At 46.0% G+C, this 21903-nt stretch overlaps 1 protein-coding gene across 1 annotated transcript in view; it reads left to right on the top strand.

Moving 5' to 3' along the window:
- The window catches only part of EPAS1 (endothelial PAS domain protein 1), a 90557-nt gene that overhangs the window by 32747 nt on the left and 35907 nt on the right, over nucleotides 1-21903 (top strand). Inside the window, exon 2 of the mRNA XM_011935884.1 lies at nucleotides 17543-17733. Within this exon, the coding sequence (XP_011791274.1) occupies nucleotides 17543-17733 (191 nt within the window). The remainder of the gene's footprint in view (nucleotides 1-17542; nucleotides 17734-21903) is intronic.

Below are 21903 nucleotides of genomic sequence, written 5' to 3'. Positions count from 1 at the left end.
CTCTTTCCTAGGACTCAGCACCTATGCCGACAGTCCTTGCAAGACAGGAGAGGAATGTGTGGCTATCCTATTTATGGTAAGGGGAGTCCTAGGAAAAAACAGGAAGATGGTCAAGGGAAGCTGGCAGCAAAAAGGCAATGAGACCAAGGAGTTCTCCCTCTAAGATAAGCTCTTTTCTCCTTGGAGACTTTGCCTATTCATTGGCCTGTGCTCATCTCTGTAGGCTTTCTTACTAAAACACACACAAGGCCAGGTGCGGTGGCTTGTGCCTGTAATCCCAGCACTTTGGGAGGCCGAGGTGGGTGGATCATGAGGTCAGGAGTTCGAGGCTAGCCTGGCCAAGATAGTGAAACCCTGTCTCTACTAAAAATACAAAAATTAGCCAGGTGCTATGGTGGGCGCCTGTAATCCTAGCTACTTGGGAGGCTGAGGCAGGAGAATCATTTGAACCCGGGAGGCGGAAGTTGCAGTAAGCCGAGATTGCACCACTGCACTCTGGGTGACAGAGCAAGAGTCTATCTCAAAACAAGCAAACAGACAAACAACACACACACACACATCCTTCTTAAAGACAAAAACACCACTGGCTGTCTGCATAGCTTCTGCCTGCCTCTGTGGAATATTACACATTTTAAATTCCCCAACTATTGCCTCACAGCCGAGAAGTTCACTTATAAGCATTGAGATGAAGCATTCACAGAATGACTTAAATCCAACTAAGAATGTGTAACTGCTGAACACATTCTGATTGAGGTTCCAGACCGTTTATGCCACATGTTTGTTGTAACACGTAGAAGCATCAGTAATATTTTGTTTCTCTTTTCTTGAAACTTTCCCTCCAAGTATCCATCTTAATGCTTTAAATCATGACAGAATCAAACAGGCTCTGTGCCCTCTGCCCCTGCCCCCCGTGATGGCATGAGCTTCACCAAGCACCCCCATTCCCACAGAGATCTGGGATAAAAGGCTTTACAGAATCCAGAATCCAGCTCCGTTTCTGAGCTGTTATCGCTTCAAGCACCGGCTGCCTTTTTCTCTTCCCTCAAATCCCTACACATAGAGCTAGCCACACACAGACATGTAGTGCACTGTCCCTGAATTGAGGCTCTCTCAAGTCCAGGCTACCATCTGCCCAGCACCTATTTAGTGTAGCTTATCCTTTAAAATAAGCCATCCTGCAAAGAGCAGGGTTCCCAGTGGCCTTGAGGTTTGTCAGAGGTTCTCTAGAATTGGCAACTTAGCTGTGACCTCAGAAGTCTTGGCTCTGGCAAAGCAAGGTCTTTGCGCTAAAACAGGCTCAGTGCCCATGGAGATAATCACCTCTTGTAATATCCACACAATCATCTCATTGTCAAGGCACAAGGAATGCAAAAATAGAAGAAATGCCACAATAGGGTTGCCCCAGGGTTCAGCTAAACCAGGATTCTGCTTCCGGCTGAGGGCACCTTGGGACACCTCAGGAGGGACGGTCCCGAACGTTGTTCTGGAGTTCAGGCCCTGTTGGCAAGACCTGTGCTCCTACAACCATAGCCTCACCAGGCCTGATTTTGCCCCATCTCTTTGGGACTCCTTTACTACTTCCTTGTCCTGGCTAACTCTCCTTTGTCCTTAAATTCACAACTGGGGAAACCCTCGAGGAATCTTTTTTTTCCTCCCCACTTTGGGTTATGTCATCTTTCTTGCTCCCAGAGCACTTGCTCCTGACTTCTGTGGCAATGGCCTCAACACTGTTGAGTGTGTAGTATGTGTTAGACATGGTTCTCAGCGTGTTACATGTATATATTATTTATTCCTCACAAGGGCTCTGTAAGGCAGGCACTCATAGAGTAACTGTTTTTATAGGATGCTGAGGTTTAGGGAAACTTAAGTAACTTGCCCCAGGTCATACAGTAAGTGTCCAAGCCCTCAAGCCCGGGCAGTCCAACTGCATCTGCATGGCACATGCCCTTGGCCTGGTCTGCTCAGTGTGTCTCCTTGACTGGGCTCTCAGCTCCTGGAGGGTAGGGATCTGTCTTCCCTTCTCTGTCCCCAGTGCCTGGCATGTAGTAGACACTCGGTAATTGTCAAATAAATGAAAGCCATAGCTCATCAAACAAAGACCAGATGTGATTTAAATTCCACGGAGCCATACTTTTTACAAAAATGTTAAATTGCCAAGAAGTACTTTTTCATTAAAACAAAACAAATCTGTTTTAGCTATGTAAGGGTGGCCTTTTAGAACTCTGATTGCTTTAGATCTTTCCTCTAGGTGGCATAGAGTGGTGGGGTTTGGCAGACCACCATGGGAAAAGAACAGATGCATTTGTCAGAGTCTCTGTGGCCATCAGACATCACTCCAATGAAGCCAAAGCTCCGAGGCTTAAAAATAATTAAGGGAAATAACTAAGCAGAGAGAAAAGACCACTTCTTAGTTGATTCTGGAAAAATGAACCTTTTCTTTCTACCAACCGGCACCAAAATTCAGAGTATCCTGGACACAGCTGAGAGACAACTCAGGGAGAGCCACTGTAGTCACACCCCACCTCCACTTAGGTCTCCCTACAAGGCTAATCTTCTAAATCGTTTAATCGAACACGGCGCTGCCTCTGAGGCTTCAGGACTTTCGGGCTGTTTTTCCCCCGGGCTTAAAGTCTTTCTCTGCTGCTGACTCACATGTTAATTATTGCTTTGCACAAAGTAGAATTAACAGTGCTCCTGCACTCACCTGCCTGGGTTGTTATACAACTGTTTCATCTGCTGGGCAGAACTGAGTGTGCATGCCAGCCGGCCGCGGTATCACCAGCAGTCCCTTCTTGAGCTGCCAGGGCAGTGAGCATCACGAACACAGAAACCAACCATTGCTTTAGAGGCTCTGGGGAAGAGGCTGTAGGGTGTGCTCTGCTTGTCCCAAGAAAAAGAGGGTTAAGTACCAAGTTTTGACCAAAATCTTATTAGAATGGCCCAGGAGTTTCAGTTGCCTGTCACCTGTCAGTGTTAATGGACAGAACTGGTGTTTCACAGAAGAAAAAAAAAATATATATATATATATATCTCTCAACTTGTTCTCTCTTTGACCACTGGACTGGATAATGAAGTAAAGATGACATTATCTCTAATAAAAGTGATTTGCAGAAATCACTGACAGGACCTCAGTAGCAGAGATTCGCCATTAGCGGACTAGCCAGATAAGAGGGGCAGCTGGGTTCTGTTAACCCCCTCCTGGTCTGATGTGTGTCTTGCAGGGAAGTCAAAGGCTGGGGAGTGGAGTGGAGTGGACTTTTTGAAGTTTGGGCTAATGGAGAGTGTTTTATCCAAAGTGTGGGCTGTTCTTTAGCCCTACTTGCTGATCTTTAGGGTTGTCATTGGGTTTTTAATTTTTGTTTTGTTTCTTAGGATTTTTGTGTTAGTGGCTTTTTCCCCCGGGGCTTGGCCCATTTTCTCACCTCCATGTTGTATCACCAGAAGGGTGGAACCCTGGCCAAGCCCTGGCATCCTCTCTGCCAGAAATCTGAGTCCAAGCAGGGCACCTACACATGTGAGGTGAGGGCTCTGGGCCATGGGTGTTGGGCAACAGATTGTTCTGTAGTGTCGAGGAGGTGGGATCTGAGGCAGAAACCTCCCTGGCCTCTTAAGGATGGAACCGGTCGGTGGGGGAGGGGTCTGCCCTTGTCAGGACTTGTTCACCTGTGTCAGTGAGAGCTGACTAGTAGCTGGCTCATGAAACACACCCATGATGTGGACAGCAGGCACAGCCAGCTACTTCTGTGTGAAAACATCCTTAGGGTATAGGGATTTATTTCCTGGGGACAGTGAGGAGTCATGGGGTGTTAAGCAACCTAATGATGACTATAACCACTATCACTCCCCTTTATTAATCCACTTTCTACTGGAAAGCACTAAAGTATTGGAACTCTGCAATACTGATCCACAGCTGGGGGACCATGACTGATTTAATCTTCATGTCAGCTCACCATACCATAACTGAAAGGGCCATATGATACTATTATTGTTGGAATAAGGTACTCGGATACATGAGAAGTTTGACATTTTGCCTGTGCCCTCAGAGAACCTTAAAACAAGGACTAACAAGGTGACGGTGACTTGCAGTCAAGTAGCACAGATTGTCTAAGTGTTCCAGGCAGGAGTGAGGAGGAGACACCAGTGTGGGCTCAGTGAGATGCTCAGAGAAGCCTCTGCGGAGGTGGCAGGCCTATGTTGGCTCTCAAACTATGGGGTTTAGAAGGTCAGAAAGGAAGAAGCATTTCAGATGGAACAAATCAACTGGGGACATGGCTGGACAGCAGAAAGGGGTGCTGAGTTTGGGGGTGGCAGGGCATAGTGCGGTCTGGCTGAAGTAGGCATGGAGCTACAGGATTTTAGGAGCTAAGTTTGGAAAGGGCTGGGAGACCTCAAGGAGCATGTCCAGCTTGAACTTCATCATGAGGATAGTCAGGAGCAATTTTCATTTTAAAATGGGGGAGTGACAAACTGAAAATGGTTTGAGGGAAAGAGTGGTGGGCTGGCGAGCTGTTCCTTGCTCCAAGGTCTGACTCAAATTTTATTCTTGGTCAGTGGTAAAGAAAGTGAGGGGCAAGGGAAACAGAAGATGGGGACTAAGGTCTGTGGAAATAAATAAAACACCACCAGAGCCAGAGGAGGCGTGTGCCCTGGGTGAAGTTTGTTTTTCATCCCATGGGTAACATTTATGAGTTACTGTTCAGCAAGAATGCCTTGCGGAGGTCTCTGTGGACTGAGCTGAGGCTCCAGCCTGTGGCAGCCCAAGGGTTGCTGCCATATTTAGAGCTTCCAACAGAGGGTTTCATTTTCCTTGGCTTTGGTGCCAAGAAAAGAGGGGTTCTCACACTTGCTGTCCAGCAGGGCCAAAGCATGGCTAGCAGGAGGAGCATGGAGGTTGGGTTCTGGCACTGCCCACCACCTGGCACCTTAGCCACTAATCAGACAACAGGCTAGGCAATTATCTGGGCATCTGACTTTAGCTACCTGTCCTTTTGTTTAAAGCCATTTTTTGTGCTTGGCACCTTATGGATACTCAAGGGCTGTTTAATGAATGCGTTCTCCCCACCCCTGTCTTGCTCTGTGTTCTCTGGCCTGTCTCCTGACCACTGGCACCTCTGCTCACTCCTACAGTGTGTCTTTGTCATCCCTCTGCCATCCCGATTGCCTCCCCATATCCTGCTCTTCCTTCAAAGCCCACCTCCAGCAGAGTTCCTCTCTTCTCCAGTCTTGCAGGCTTTCTCCTCCCAAACTCCTAAAGCCCTAACTATTCAGCCCATTCTTCAGGACTTGATTCTTCACCTCTCTGCAAGCTCCCTGAGGTCAGAGATAGTTGTTCCACATTTCATTCTACTGCTCACAGCCCCAGCATAGGAAAAGGGAATCATTAATATATGTTGAATGAGCAGAGGGAATAAGCCATTGCTGGGGGAAAAATACAGTTTTATTTCCCAAATTGCTCAATGTTATTTGAGAGCATGATAATAAATTTGGAAAAGACTTTTAGCATTTCCTGTGGCTTTTGATGACTTCTTTACAAAGGAATGGAAATGTGCACAGACATCTCACTTCTCATCAGAGCAAGAGGGGGCAGAACTAGGGGAAAGCAAGTGTTTGCGCTGTGGCATGAATCAGATCCCGCAATGCTGGACATGTGACCATGTGAACAGGCCTCAGATCAGGGTTCTTTATAAAGGAAGCCCAGGAGAGATTCTCTACCAGCTCATTCCTCTTTCACTTTTCCTTTTTCTTTGCTTTCCTTTTTCTTCTTTTTTTAATACGGAGGGGAGAAAGGGTTATGGGATGGGGGTAGGAGAGTGAGGGATCCGTGTTTTTTCCCCCTTCTCTTGCTGTTTTGAAATACTTTAAATTCCAGAAACCAGAAGTTCTGGCAACATGTTGGGATTAGTAAGGCAGATCCTAGGATATTTCACTATTAGCATGTGATCAAGCATCAGTCCTGATTAAAAGGCTAAACAAATGTTGTTTTCTTTGAAATTAAAGTGTCTGAAATAAAGAAGAGAGAACTGACCCTTCAAATCATATTCTGTACTTGAAAAGAGTCCCTACAACTGTCTGTCCCGGTTATGCGCACCCCCACCCCCCGCCCGTCTTTTTCCATCCAGAATGTTTGACGACACTGCCAGGGGAATTTCTGCCCCCTCCTTCCTGTATATACCCAGTGCTGGCCTCTGAGGCCGTCCAGCTCTGTTTTCTCATGACACAGTGATTATTTTTGGCATTGCAGATATTTTCTCTAATGTTATTACCCACCCCCCTTCTTGGTTGCCTTTTGTGGAACAATCTTTTGGGTAACTCCCTGTAAATCTGAGGGTTAATTTTAGTTCGGTGTGGTAGAGGAGGCAGTAGGAGAGAGGAGGAACGACTTCTACTCCGAAGCGCCCCACCCCCACCTTAGAAGAGCCAGAGAGGTCCTCTCACGCCCTGCTCATGAAAGAGCTTGCTTTCACCAGCTCTATGCTCACCATTCATCCTTTCTGCCGGCGGGCTTGAGGATATGGATATCCAGAGGTGACGCTGGGGGCTGCACCTCGGGGATGGCATCTTAATGACTTGACTTGGCGGGTGTTAGAACAGCCCCATTCAGAGTGAGTTCACTCCCTGCGCAGTTGGCTCACTCAGCCTCTGTCCATAGAGTTCTCTTGTTCACGCTGCAGGAGGAAATGGAGATTTCCAAGTGGGAAGGAGCCTTCCCGATGCTTTAACTCTTCACTGAAGGGAAGAGGAGCTGCAGAGAGCGAAATAAAATCTAAGCCATCCCAGCTGCAGCGCCTGGGAGAGGAGCGAGGCTGGGCTGGGGATGGAGCCCAAGGCAGCTGGGATCACTTTTTCTTGCCTCCTTGAGAGGGAAAGGAAAAGAGTAAAGGGCATTTTTGATTGTCTTTCACAATCAGCAAATATTTACGCAGTTTGCCCTCGCCCAGGTTCCAGGGAAGGATACACAAAAGTGGAAGCTGTTGTGTCTGTGCCCTTCCCCCGGTACTTATAGTCCAGTTATAGGAGCAGGACGTTTGCATAGAAAAGCCACCAAGACAGGGAGGCCTTTAATAAAGGCCTGTGAGTAATGTGGGCAGAAATACCCTGGAGAATTGCTAAGGGGCCAGGAACACTGCTGGAAGAAGCAGGGCTTGAGCTGGTCTTGAGGGGTGGATTCTGAGGAAATAGGAAGGAATAAAATGATACAAGTAGGGAAGACGTGAAGGAGGAGAGGGACATTAATGTAGGGCTTAGTAAAATCTCATAAAGGAAGACACAAAGAGAACAGGATTCTTCCTGGCAAGAGAGAAGATTGGACTTGTTGGATTTACGTGCCTCAGATTAGGATGGCAGCAGGCAGCACCAACCCTGCCAGGTGGCATCTTCAGTCTCAAGATCGCATGTGTTCCCGGGTCTCTTTCTACTCAAAGTGTGAGGTCACAGACCAGTAGAATCAGCATCATCTGAGGGTTGTTAGAAAGGCAGAATCCCAGATTCCAGCCTAGATCCTACTGAGCCTGCACCTTAACAAGATCCCTGCGTGATTCCTGGCCACAGCAAAGGTTGGGAAGTGCTGCTCTGGGTGACTCCACAGGCAGCTGTCAGCAGCACTAGTTCAGACCCCAGATTTGATTCACAGAGGTGAGAAAACACCGACGGACACACACACACCTTGAGTGTCTGCAAGGTGACTCTTCCCAGATGGAAACCGCCTATTCTAATTAAGAGCTGAATTAGAATTCTTAGGAAAGATCTAGAACAGTGAGCAGCTTTGAGGAATCCACAGAACTGAAGTCACTGAAGTGGTTTTTATCTGGTGTCTCCAGTTGGTACCACTTTGTACTACTGATGCTTTAGAGGACACCAAAAGAACAGGTGTGGGGTTCTTTCCCTGAAGAGTATGTGGTCTAGTTAGGGAGAGAGAAGCCACAGAAGTGAAATCAAGGGAGAGCAACACAGGGCCGAATCATGTGTGTGTAATCTGTGAAGTGGGACTTGGAGGAGAAGTCACTGCAGGTGAGGCGTGAGGCCTTCCTAGGGAAACGGATGCATAGGAGACCTTGAAATATGAGCCTAGTTCAGACAGGCTTAGGACATGGAGAGAGTATATTCCAGGCAGGGAGTGGGAGGGGCAGCAGCAGGAGCGAAGTCCCCCCTAGAGGCTGAAGAGGGGTGGGAAGCTGCTCCCCACTTGTCCCACTGAGTTTGCTGCATGCCGAGGAATCCGTTTTACATCTCAGGCCCTTTCTTCTTGATTCTACTGCTGTGCAATTTCTTTGTCAATTTTCTTAGCTGAAGGCAGTGTTGTAGGAACAGGATGGCAGCACAGGCAGAAGGTTTGAGCCAAACCACAGACTGTGCTGTTGGAAGCTTGTGAGATCCAAAGGAAGAAGGCTGCTGATGGGTAGATGCCCTAAGGAAAAAATCTAAATCAGATCTGGTAACAGCCTGGGTGTGGGGAAATACCTTCAAGCCCAGGGAGATGGCACCAAAGAAAACAGTCTAGTGAAAAGGAAACAACCTGTGGCAGCTGTAGACTCCGCAAGCAAAGCACAAACCTTTTTTTCTTTTTCTTTTAAAGGCAGACTTCTCCAAGCTGAGAACTATCCCAAGGGGGCTGGTCTGCCAGCTGAGGGGCTGACCTCAGGCAAAAGGGTGGCCAGCGTGTCTCACTTTGCTGCTTCCCAGACCCGAGTGTATGTCTCAAAAAGCTCATCAGATTTAGTGTCCTAGAAGGCTTCACCCTCAAGATGCCCAGCTCCCCTAAATCTTTTGAACCTGTAAGAGGGACTTGCTTATTGGCCTTGTAGGGAAGGTCACCCAATTACAATCAAGAATATGGGATTTAGGGTCAAATGATCCAGGTTTGAGTGCTGGCTCCATCACTGGGTGATGGCTGGGCATGCCACTAACATCCGTGGGGTCTGTCTCCTCGTGTGTAAAATGCGAGTGATATACCTGCTCCGCAAGATTGATTCAAGATTAAACAGAAGCAATATGCTAAGAGTTCTTTACTAACCAGAAAGAGTCACATGTGGTTGTTTCCTAGTTGTATAGTCAGTATCTCAGCTTGCGGAGGTTAATTAGTCCCTTAGCTAAAGCCTGTATGGTGTGTCAAGGGTCGGGCAGTGGCAGACATCAGAGGCCACAGAGAGCAATGGAGAGCCAGGCAAATGCCTCCTGCATCCGCTGGCTTTCTCCCTGCTTTTTCATGAGTGAAGACAGCACCGAGTCTTTTCTGTACATCCCTGCAGTGGATAAGATGAGGGGTGGGAAAGATGGAAAGAACACTTTATTTTACACTAGGGCAAGAGGTCCTGCTCATCAACAAGGGTGACCCTCTTCTCAGAACTGGATTAGAGTCAAAGGAAGCCGCCAGTTTTAGCACAGCTGGTGTTCTCTTCAGATGCTTTGACCTGTGTCCGCATAAGGAAGAGAAGCAGTCTAGAGAGAGCTGTCCATGGGGAAAGGAGGCTGAGCCTGGTTCCAAGGCTGAGACTGTTGCATGTTCTGTCTTCCTTCCCTCTGATACTGCCCTCTGAAGCACTGCAACCCGTGCTCTGTGCTCAGTAATGCTGGCCGTGGTCCTGAGGATGCCAGTGTTGCCAAATCTGCCGACTCAGCTTTCATGGGGTGGGGGTGGAGTCACTGCGAGGTGGCTATGGGGAGCTGGCAGCAAGCTGGATACATATCTTTTATTGTAAAAAAATAAGCAATACCTGATGCCAAGGTAGTCGCCATGGTGTTATTTATAACAGCTAAAAATTAGAAACCATAACTGAAAAGCAATCAGGGAATAGTAAAATGCATTGTGGCTCAGCCACATGATATGATATTGCCGGCTATTATGAATATTTTGAAAGAATTCTTAATGGGACATCCTGTTAGTAAAAAGAGCAAAGTATTAATTTATAAATCCAATGAAATCTCTGTTTTCTTCATACCTTTTTGTATTTTTGAAGTTGCTTATGCTAAATATGCATTACCTTTATCTTCACCAAGGCATTTTTAAAAAGGAAATTATGTGTTGGGAAAAGCTAGGTTATAGATGGACAAATAATGAAGGTCTGTTTCTAATCGTGCCATATGTCCAGCGCTGCTTGTCAGCAGGCGCTCTGTTCACAGGTCCTTGAAAAAGCCAGAACTCGGGGCTTTTGTTCCAGTTCCACATATTCCCATTAACTTTCTAAACCTCAGTTTTTCCTTCTCTCTAAAATGGGAATGGGTAGCTGCTCTTCCTATCCTACTGTGTGAAATTTACAAGGTTAGTTACAGATTTCCAGATTCACTCACAAGTGTTTTACAGACTGTAATGTGTGATCCAAATGTAAAGTGGTATTATTCACTAATATGTACAATAAAGAATGCCCCACTGTCTTAGCCCATTGGGCAGCGACAACATGATACCATAAACTGAGTGGCTTATAAACAACAGAGTTTCATTTCTCATGGTTCTGGCTGCCAGAAAGTCCACTATCCAGGTGCCGGCAGATTCAGTGTCTGGTAAGGGCCCACTTTCTGGTTCATAGCTGTGTCTCCACATGGTGGAAGGGGTGAGAGCGTTTCCCTGGGCCTCCTTTACAAGTGCACTAATCCCATTCATGAGGACTTCACTGTCATGACTTAATCACCTCCCAGTGGTTCCACCTTCAAATACCATCACATTGGGAGTGGGGATTTCAACATAAGTATTTTGAGAGGACATTAACATTCAGACCTTGGCACCTACTAAGGCTTGGGCTTGAGGAAGCTCAGCACAGGGACAGTTCATTATGATTATTCCTGTGTATACACAGCTTTTCTCAGCTGGGCTGGGGAGTCCACGTGTTCTCTGGTTACGTAAGGAGCTGGGTTATCTGGAGCCCCAGATGGGCTGCTTAGTAATTGAATCTGCTGCTTTCTTCTACAAGGCTGCCTGGGGCTGAGAAGGCCAGAAGATAAGTATCTCCAGTCAGCCCAAGCAGAATTGACCATTAGAGGGCCACGCTGGGTGAGCCCCAGACATTACTGTTAGCTCTGAATGCAGTCCATGCTGTCTGCTCCAGGGACACAGACCGTCAGAGTAGGTCAGAGAGCTGGAGGCTCAGCCCCAGTGGAGGGGAGGTTGGGAGGCTGAGGTATGAGACGCTTTCCAGGATTCCTCTTTCAGGGAAGTGGCAAGTGAAAGCATTTGTCCCTGTTTCAGCCACTCCAGTCTCATGTCTTCTCTCTTCTTTGTCCCCTCTTGTAGACTTCTGATATACTAGTCTGGATTATTAGTCTTATCTGCCAGATGGTCTGTGGTCTCTTTCAGGATAGAGACCATGCCCGTCAGGAGAGGTGTGTATATTAAAGCATATTAATGCCTTTTTTCTCTTGTCAAAGTCTGTCTGATCTGGCCAGCTCCTCCTGAATTTGCTAATTTAATATTTTCTATTCTGAATTTGTAACTTTTTGTTGTTTTGCTTTGAGATGGGTTCTGTCACCTGAGCTAGAGTGCAGTGGTGCATGGCTCACTGCAGCCTCGAGTTCCGAGGTCAGAGGATCCTCCTGCCTCAGCCTCTTGAGTAGCTGGGACCACCGGTGTGTACCACCATGCCCAGCTAATTTCTAATTTTTTTAGAGATGGGGTCTTTCTGTGTTGCCCAGCTGGTCTCAAACTCCTGGGCTCAAGCAGTCCTCCTACCTCAGCCTCCCAAAGTGCTGTGATTAATAGGCACGAGTCACTGTGTCTGGCCTATTTTCGGTGTTCACTATCTAACACTGATACCTTTCCTCCCCTTTGTGATAGATTCCCCTACTGATCACTGCAGCCATTGGACATCAGAGTATATCTAGAACACTGGCCACTGGAACACTGCCTGCATCTCAGACATTTTTGTCACTCCTTTGGAATGGCCCTCAGAGCCAAGACCATTCTTTTCAATACCTTCAATTGTGGCAAAGTCTTATCTTCTGAGGGCACATTTTATCCTATCAGACAACCACAATCCATCCACAGCTAAGTCCGGTGAATAACGGGGTGGGTAAACTGGATAATATTGTTTAGGGTTTGAAATGAAGTGTGTCCTTTGAAGAGTTGTGACTGATTTTCTTATGTGGCTCTGAAGTTAATTGTAAAAAGACTTCCCAAAAGACAGAGCAATGGCCACCCACCAGCATAAAGTTACAGGCTTCTCCCAAGGTGGCTTCTTTGAAGGGTAGCCACCTTCTGTGTGGCATCCATTTCAGATGTCTCATTACTTTCATCTCCCTCTTCCTATTAGCCATAGCGCCTGGTACAGTGGTGATCACACCAACTCCTAGATAAACAACTATTTGGCTTGTGATGGTGACTTCAGATTTGCTGGACACAGTGCATGGTAGAGGGAAAGAGTGTGGTTAGGTTTTAGAAGTGGATCTCGGCGTCAGTATTCCAGACACATGATCACAGGCCCAGAAATCTATGTATTAATAAGTCCTCCAGGTGATTCTGATGCAGGCTAAAATTGAGAACCACTGCTCTGCAAAAATGAGGCCAATAACACTTCATCATTTAAGTGAGGATCAATTGAGACTGTTTATTAAATGCACCTGGCTCCAGTGCTAAATAAATGTGTTTCCTTTCTTCTACTCTTTGAGAAGGTGACATAGCTGTTTGCGTCTCCAAAAACATTTAAGTCCAACCCCATCTGCCTCTCCCCACCACACACACCCACCCACCCACCCTTCCTTTGAAAACTGGCTGCTTTGGAACTGTGGTCCTCAGCCCTGGCTACACATGGGGAGCTTTTAAAACTCCCGTTGCCCAGCCCACACCTGAGACTTATTAAATCTGAATCTCGGGGTAGAGCCCAGACATCTGTTTTTTAAGGTTCCTCTGGTGACTCCAGTGAGCAGCAAAACTGAGAACCACTGACTTTGGTTCTGCCCCAATAAGTATGGGGACCAGTGACTCTTCCTCATCTCTGGAACCTGGAGTTGGGTGTGTTTCTCCCATCAGGCAGCCCCTGTACAGCAGCCACAAGCCTCATGGAAGTGTCGCTAGACCTCTCCCAATTGCATTTAACCTTTATTTCCTCCATTCTCAGCTTCTTGCAAATTGGCAGCAGCTTAGAATTTCACCACCAACCAATAGACTGAGCCTAGCTGGCCTAATTAGCTTCAGTCATCTCTACCTGCTGAAATCCATTCTGTTTCTAAGCCATTTAACCTTATAGGGTAATAGGCATATTGTTCTGATACCTGAATGGCCACAGGCATTAGGCATGTGAGTTCTAATCACTCTAAAAGTCTAGCTCATTAGGCAGCCAACCCCTCGGTGTTACTGGTGACAGACATCTTGGGGCCTCACTGCAGGCTATGTTCATATGGAAGTCAGGAACCAAGATCATCTTGACCAAGAACAGATCATCCTTAGATTCATGACTTAAGTAGGGATCCCTAAGCCATGCTTGGAGCAATGACCTAAAAGATGATGTTTTTAAGATAACGAAGCTCTGGGCAAAGAGGTTTTTCCTGGATTAATTGTAGCATATCTCTGCTGACAATTTTTGGACGTTCAGTATTGTTTTATCTTTTGACTGGCTGCCTGGTGCTTAAGCGGTTGTTAACTTTAGCTGGGATCAAACGTTTCAGAATGTGAGTTTCCACCTCAGGGAGACTAACTATAAATTTGTGCATATTAAAATGTCCAGGGAAAAAAAACCAAACCCAAAACAAACAAACAGCTTGTTCTCCACCTGCGGCATAGATAGATACTGCAGCAGGGTTAGACCTGCTGCTTTTACGGAGCACTGCCGAGCCACATCTGGTAACATTCTACCACATTCCGAGCACTACTGTGACCGGCACCTGTGTCTGCTAAGGCCCACAGCACTGAGTCCCTTCCTCCCCTCCCACCCCATCTGAACTCTGATGCTAGTTCTTAGTCCTACTCCTAACATTCCAGGTGTTCTCCTAAGGTGAATGGGTGCTCACTTAAAGACATGAGGCTCCCCTCATGAAATTTTTGTCACTGTATTTAAAAAAGTCTTAGCCTCTTCTTCCCAAAGTATGTATGAACATCCAGGTTGTGGGAAAGTATCAGCACAGCACTGGGAACATCCAAGTTGTACAGTAAATGATAGTTTCCTTGCTGCCAATGGAACAACTTTTGATCTTGGACCCAGAAGAACTAGGTTTGAGACAATGTTTTTAGCAAATTTATTTAATCTCTAAATCTCCACATCCTCATCTATTAAATGGGGATGATAGTTTCTATCTCTCAGGGTTGTGAGAATCAAATGAGATAACACATGTTAAGAAAAAGTGCTTTCTGCAAAGGTATTATTCTTTGTCCTTTCAGTTTCAGCTGAAATCCCACCTCTCTGACTTTTGAACCAAGAGGCTGCCTTAGATTCTCAAGCTTTCTTTTTCTGGAAGTTAAGATGTTGCTGTTTCTTTATTTCTTGCTAAAGCCACTATCTCCTACCATTAAGCAGTGAGAAGGGTATCCGCCTAGGAAGAGCAGGGTTCTAGCCCTAGCTCTGCCACTGATTAGCTGGATTGCTCTAGGCAAGTAACTTACCTGCTCAAGTGTCTGTTTTCAGATCTGTGAAAGGGGAACAGTGACAACACCTGTGTTGCCCACCTCACTTGGTTGCAAGGATGGAATTAGATAGGAATCCCCTGTGTATTTCAGGACTTCTAAGTGTCTGCTCACTGACTACAAAGCCTTCAATGGCTTATGTAGGCGTTGGCTTTGCGACATTGGACAAATGACGTATTATGTCTGAGCCTCAGTTTCCACATCTCTAAATTGTGTAAACAATACCTACTTTATTTTGTTGTTAGGAAGAGTATAATGAGCTAATATATGAAAGGTTCTTGGCATAGCACCAGGCACAAAAAGCATAGCAAGACTCACATATCAAATACCATTGTCAGAGTATTGACTCCAGATTGCCTTTTCCCTACCTGGCTTTTCCTCTCTGCCTCTTCTACTCCAAGGAAGGGGCCAATGGCAGAGGGAAGCCTTGTGCATGCAGATATTGGCGTTAATGCCATAGCCTGTGCTGGGATTGCTTTTGCTTCAGGATGGCTTCTCTTGGTCCCTGATGACGAGGTTATGTGTTGATGATGCTTTTGTTGGAGAGCACAAGAGTTAGTGCTAGAGAATGAAATCCAGCATCTTTCACCTGACCCTCATGACCTAAAGGCATGATGTGTGCGGTTTCAGCATCCTGCCCTCTTCCCATCTTCCTTTCCTGTGCCAGAATACGTGCAATTCTTTAACTTTTTCTCCATAATCAGGTCAGGATTAAAATGCAAATGGGAGGGACCAGTATAAAAACTGCCACTAAAGGTCTAATCAGGGCAATTCCTGAGAAGGTGGGGAAAGAGGGGTGCAGGGGTAGGTGTCCTGAGGGTTGGAGGTCAGGGAGAGAGGGAAACAGGGATTAGGTAAAGGAAGCAGAAAAGGGAGCGAGGACAAGAAAAATAGTTTCACTCATTTCACAATTTTTCTGAAGGTTCTTCTTGCCCATCAACAGCTGTGGGACAATTCGTCCTTTAATCCGAGTATATGATGCTTAATCCATCCGCAGAGCTGAACAGTCTCTTTTTAAATGAAGCATGTTGTAAAATCAAAACAGTGCTTCTGCCCCAAATCTTGAGGGATTTGAGAGGCATGTTCACATTCCATGAATCCCAAAATACAGACTTTCTGTCCAAATAGCAGGCTGCAAAGCCAAACAAAAGGAGGAGCAGTCTCTGGAATCTCAGATGGCAGGACAGAGCAAGCCAGCTGGAGCTAACTGAATTGAGGCCTTGAAACCTATGAACCGTGCTGGATACTTTTTTATTTTATCTTATTTATATTTTTATAGAGACGGGGTCTCACTATATTGCCCAGGCTGGTCTTGAATTCCTGGGCCCAGGTGATCCTCCCATCTCACCCTCCCAAGTACCTGGGACTACAGGTTCAAATACTACCATGCCCGGCTTAGATGCTTTTTAAAAAAATAAAAAACAGATTTGTTTCTTTATTAAATATGCAATATAGGTTATTTATAGAAACACAAGAAGACACAGATAAGCACTATAAACCAAAACAAAAACCGAAGAAACTTCCTGTAACCTCACTACCCTGCAACTGCTAACATTTGTGAGTAGAAGGTGACAGGACAGTCATTGGTGGTTAAGTGCCATGATTCTGGGGCCCACCTGCCCAGTGCAAAGCCTGACTTCCCCATTTACCTGCTGGAGGCCACAGGTGAATTACTTGGCCTCTATGGGGCAGTTTCCTCATATGTAAATTAGGTATAATAATAATAATGCCTATTTCCAAGGGCAGTTGTGTGAGTTTAAATAAGCCAAGATGAACATCACACACTGGGTCCTATTGTGGGGAGGGGGGGCGGAGGGATGGCATTAGGAGATATACCTAACGTAAATGACGAGTTAATGGGTGCAGCACACCAACATGGCACATGTATACATATGTAACAAACCTGCACATTGTGCACATGTACCCTAGAACTTAAAGTATAATAATGAAAAAAAAAAAGTACTTGTAAGAACTATTTCTGTGATACCTATAATAGTAGTTATACATCTAGCCTTTCTCCTATATAAGTTATAGGAAGTATTATGTATAATACATTTCTATGAAAATAGAATTGTCCTGTACTGTTTTGTAACTTTTTAACTCTCATGATTGCCTTTTCATGGCTATCTTTTTAATTAGTATTAGCTAACATCGATTGCTTACAGTTGGTGGAACAGGCTTAGTGCTAAAGATTTTATATAAATTATCACATTTAGTCCTCACAATTAACTCTGTAGGGTAAGCACTATTGTTGTCATTTTACAGATGAGGAGACTGAGGCTAAGCAATTTAAATTATTTATTTACAGAGCTAACAAGCAGAGAAGTTAGAACTCCAATCTAAACATTCTGGCTTTTAAATTTGCCTGTGTTAGAACTTGCCATGGACTTTATAAGAAAGTCCAGGATTTCTTTAGGACTTCCTGAAAAGAGGCAAGCTTCAGTGCGTGTCATCTTTCCTTCCATCCTGCAGCAAGGAGGAGAATGCGACTGAGACAGCCTGGCAACCTATGCTGGCAGTGCTTAGAAAATGTTTGTGCCCACTTCTTTTTAATCCTTGACAGAATGCACGTTGGTACTCTAGACTGTTGGGTGTCATGGTATTTTCAGTTTTTACTGTGGAAATCACTCTCTGATATGAAGCAGGATCTAGGGTTCAGTACTACTCTTAATTTTTTCTGAATGTATCTTATGCAGAAAAATAACCTTAAAGCAGTTTTTTATCTTGTTCTCCTGCCCAGACTCCACCCATGTGAAGCCCTGTTTTGGCCTTCACAGGGCATGCAAGAGGAGGGACATTGGTTGCAAAGACACCAACACACACAAAAGCAGAGCTAACAATACAAAGCAGCTGGTGTGTGGCTCAGATGACTGGTGTGAGCCCAGATCAGTCCAGTGGGGGAGTGTGGCTGCGCTGTGGATTGGGGCCGTGGGGATATCCTGGCCAGAGGTATGATAGGCTGACAGTAACCTTACCGGGACTAACCCCTTCTTCTCCACTTAGGAGTAGCTCGGAGAGGAGGAAGGAGAAGTCCCGGGATGCTGCACGGTGCCGGCGGAGCAAGGAGACGGAGGTGTTCTACGAGCTGGCCCATGAGCTGCCTCTGCCCCACAGCGTGAGCTCCCATCTGGACAAGGCCTCCATCATGCGACTGGCGATCAGCTTCCTGCGAACACACAAGCTCCTCTCCTCAGGTAAGGCCAGCAGGCTCCCCTAGGCTGGGCAGATGCCAGCCTTACCAGCGTGTTCCTATATGCAGGGGACCCTTCTGCTGCCAGAGCTGGAAAGTCTTCCCATTACAGAACTTGCACCCACAGAATCACCATCATGAGTGCTTTATTCCTTCGTGTTAAACATCTCTCTTCCAGCAGTGACCTTCACCGTGAATCCAGCTGTGAGAGGAGGGCAGGGACAGGACCAGGGAAGAACACGGGCACCCAGAGGCTGGGGAGAACAGGGGCTGGGAGAACCAAGGACAGCTTTTGCTGACTTCTCAGTTTGTTGCCATCTGGCCCATAAGACCCATCTTCCACACTAGATTGAGTCTGCAGGACGCCTTCTCATCCTTAACTTCCAGTGCCTTCTCCAGAACAGCAAGAAGGCGTGCCCAGATGATCTTTTCCCTCTGAGAAGCCAGTTAGGCCACGCAAATCATTTAGTCTCTCTGAGCATTGGTTTCCTCATCTACAAAATGGCGTCAAACATACTTCTTGCCCAGGGTGTCAGTGAGAATGGACTGAAATGATGTCTGTAAATCACCTGGCCTGGCTGAGCTCACTCACACTGGGGAGTCCTTGACAGCTGACAGCCGAGAGCATCGCCCCTCCCCAGAAAACAACTGGTTCTCCTGTCCCTGGTACCTCTGCAACTCCAAAGTTCACACAGCATTTGCTTTTTCTCAGTTACATTCTTCAGGAAACCGTTTCCTATGCGTCCTGACCAGAAACAGGTGTCCTGAGAAGTCTTCTGGTTTCAGATCCTATGTAACATTCTCGTCAGGGGTGTCAGTTCTGTAAGGATGCTAGGCAGCGTGTTGTGCTCCTCCCCGCCTGGTCTGGTGCCACAGGTGGGGACAGTGTCTGACGGGTGAGCGTGAGGGAGGCACTGAGGGAGGGAGGGTTCTTTGGTGGTTGTTTTTCAGTTTTCCGGAGTAAGCCTGGTGCCTTGGAGACGGTGGATTCCGCCATCCTGTTATGAAGTGGCTATTCTGGGAAAGAGGGAATCCAGTGTGAGGCTGGGAGGCCAGACCAGAATGTACTATTCTAGTCCCTGGAGTACAGGAAGGATATGGGGGACAGACTTTCAGAAAATAGGACGACAGTTCAGTGGGCCTGGGGTTGGAGGGCTAGGCCTAAAGAGGCGAAATGTGCAGACAAGAGCAGGAGAGCCAAGGGGGAAGATACGGGCTATAAATACTTTCAAAGAACAATGCAAGACAATGGCAGATACATGGTCCTACATGCTGCAGAGAGAGAACAGTGGGCTGAGCGCTGGCAAGGGTTGGATTGCTGGATATAAGAAAGGCCGGGAGACTCCATCACAGGGCATTTGTGTACCCCTCCCTTTAAAAAGGCTTGTCTTCCTGGATAACTGAGGGCAAAGTCAGCTAATGTTGCAGTCATCTTTACATATAAAGAGTAGACAGTGGAGGATTTCATGACTAGATGAAGGCCCCTTCCCCACAATGAGACCCCTCTCCCCTGCTTTCCTGCTGTGGTACTTGAGATTCTGCTCTTAGATATTAATTCCTTTGGATTAATCATTGCTTCCTTCATCACCACTCCAATTCCTCCACCAACACACAGCCCCAGAAGGGGTAATACAGGTTGAGTATCCCTTATCCGAAATGCTTGGGACCAGAAGTATTTTTGATTTTTTAATTTTTTCAGATTTTGGAATATTTGCATTGTATTTATCAGTTGAGCATCCCTAACTCGAAAATCTGAAATTTTAAATGCTCCAATGAGCATTTCCTTTGAATGTTGTGTTGGATTTTGGAGCATTTCAGATTTCAGATTTTCAGATTAGGGACAGTCAACCTGCATATTAATTGTAGAATGCCTCTGACTAAACTGGGACTCGTTGAGTGTTTCTCCTTGTTACACAGATAAGTGAAGCACAGACAGGTTAAGATTGCTCAAAGTCACACATTTAGCACATGGTGAACCTGCACCTGGAATTCAGGTCCTTTTGAATTTTGGTCCATGGGAAAACAGACATGGGACAGCAAGAGCATTGTGTAAACCTGGTCAGGCTAAGATATTGACAAAGATGTCTACAAGGGCTGGGGTATTAGGTGTGGGGGAAGGGAGAAGATAGGGGAACGAAGGTCAACAGAGGCAGCTGGGGGCCAGTGCGATGGGGAGGAGGTCCTCACACATTCAGAGAATTATTCCTGTCCTTCCCCCTAGTGCAGGGCTTCGTTTTCCATGCTTGCCCTCCTGGGCCTGGCTGTCCATCTCAGTGGTTCAAAGGTTGGCCTGGAGAAGGCCAGGAGTTAGGCTGGGCTCTCTGAGCACATCTACCCGTGTGTGTGCTGGTGTGAGCCCTCGTGTGCTGATGAGAACCCCTGTGTGCTAAACACACCCACAGAGATAGGACCAGAGTGGCCACACTGGGACATCCCTTATCTATCCCATCTCAGGAGCCTGTTGAAAGTTGTGGACACAAACTTGCCTGCCCTCTGGCTGGGCTTAGCCCTATACCAGCTAGAGCCCTGTCAGCTCAGCTTAGCCTGTCAGCTCTGGTCCTCTCTGTCCCAAGGAAAGAAAGGAAGAAAAGGGATAAAAAGTTTCTACTTTTGGCCATGTGGTCCTGGTGTCCTTGAAGGAGAAGTTCTCACCGAACGAGCACAGCCCAGGGAGGAGGAGATGGTTTCTCAGCACCCGCTTTTCTCTGACTTCTCTCCTAGGCTCCTGCTATGCATTCTCTAGACTGATTGTTGAGTTATTTTCAGAAATTGTGAGACAAGATCTTTTTCTTTCTAAATCTTATTTTGCTTTTCCAACACATGTAGCATCATGGAGAAGAGTACAGGATTTGTGGGCAGATAGACCTGCACTGGAATCTTAGTTTGGCTGCTTTATTTCTCTGCAATGTTGTAAAAATTTCTCTTTGAGCTTTAGTTTCCTCATCTGCACAAAGGGAATAATGGTGCTTACCCTGCAATGTTATTTGAGGATTGAGATAATAGATATAAAAGGCCTTATCCTTTAGCCTGCCACATATTAAGGTCTCAATAAGTTATAGCTTAGAAATAAAAATTATTATAAACAAGTATATTGATTTATATTAAATATAGGCTTCTGGAGAAATGATGTAAAAGAAAACCCAATGTAAATTCTTGCAATTTCTATCAAAATGCAGAGTTGTCAAGCTTTTCCAAGGCAAAACAACCCGCACATTCATTATTTAAGCATTTCTAACAAAGGTGAGTACCAATTTTGGCTCACTTTATAGTAGGAAATAGCTGGTTGCATACCTCAAAGTTCAAAAGGCTAAAAAATACCAGGTTTTTCTTTAGAAAAGTTTCTCTTTACTTAGTAACATGCTTCCCTTTGATTTTCACAGTAGGCTGTTCTGTGTGGGAATGTTGGAGAGGAAACCTCAACGTTGAGAAATTCAGACTGTGGGTCTGGGCTGCCGATTGAGATTCATATCACAGGAAGCAAACTGAAACAATAGCTTTATGATATTAGCTTCCACGCTGGGCTGAGGACAGAACACACTCTTACAGGAACATCGGTGGAAATGCCACTTGATTGTCTTAAATCCTCTTTCAAGATGAGCCCCACAAACCATGAGCGAATCAGGGTCAACTCTGCATTCTGAGGGCATTAAACCGCAGTGAATATACAAAATTTGCTTTTCATTGTAAAATTAAATTTTGGGCTTGCCCAAACTCATGCTGGTGAAGTCAAATTCATTTTCCATGGAGCTGGAGATCAGCATGAAGCAAGGTTTCCAAAGAGAAGTGTCAGTTGCATTGTGGATTCATCATTTGCTTAGCAAAGACATCAGTTATAACAAGAGGTTGTTTTCCTGATCTGTAGACTACTAAGGGAAAGATACTAAAATGTGATTTTAAAGTTTTTAAGGCTTGATATGACCTTCGCATGCAGGAAAAGTGGGACAAAGAAAGAACTGTGCAGGCAGATACATGTTCTGGTACCCTCTCATACCCTACTTTCAGACTTCTGTTCCCAGGCTTTCACCCCTACCTGCACCCCTTTGTCCCACCTACTCCAAATCAAGGCCTTTTTCTGTCCTGTTTGGAAAGAGCTCAATAAGCTGATTCATGTGAGGATGTTAATGGGTGAGAACAGCTAATATACAATCTCTTCTAGAGATACTGACTTTGTTCA

This window comes from Colobus angolensis, unplaced genomic scaffold, assembly GCF_000951035.1.
Source record: "Colobus angolensis palliatus isolate OR3802 unplaced genomic scaffold, Cang.pa_1.0 Scaffold15, whole genome shotgun sequence".
Taxonomy (NCBI): domain Eukaryota; kingdom Metazoa; phylum Chordata; class Mammalia; order Primates; family Cercopithecidae; genus Colobus; species Colobus angolensis.
Note: the sequence above shows the minus strand (reverse complement) of the source record. Positions and strands in the feature narration are given on the sequence as shown.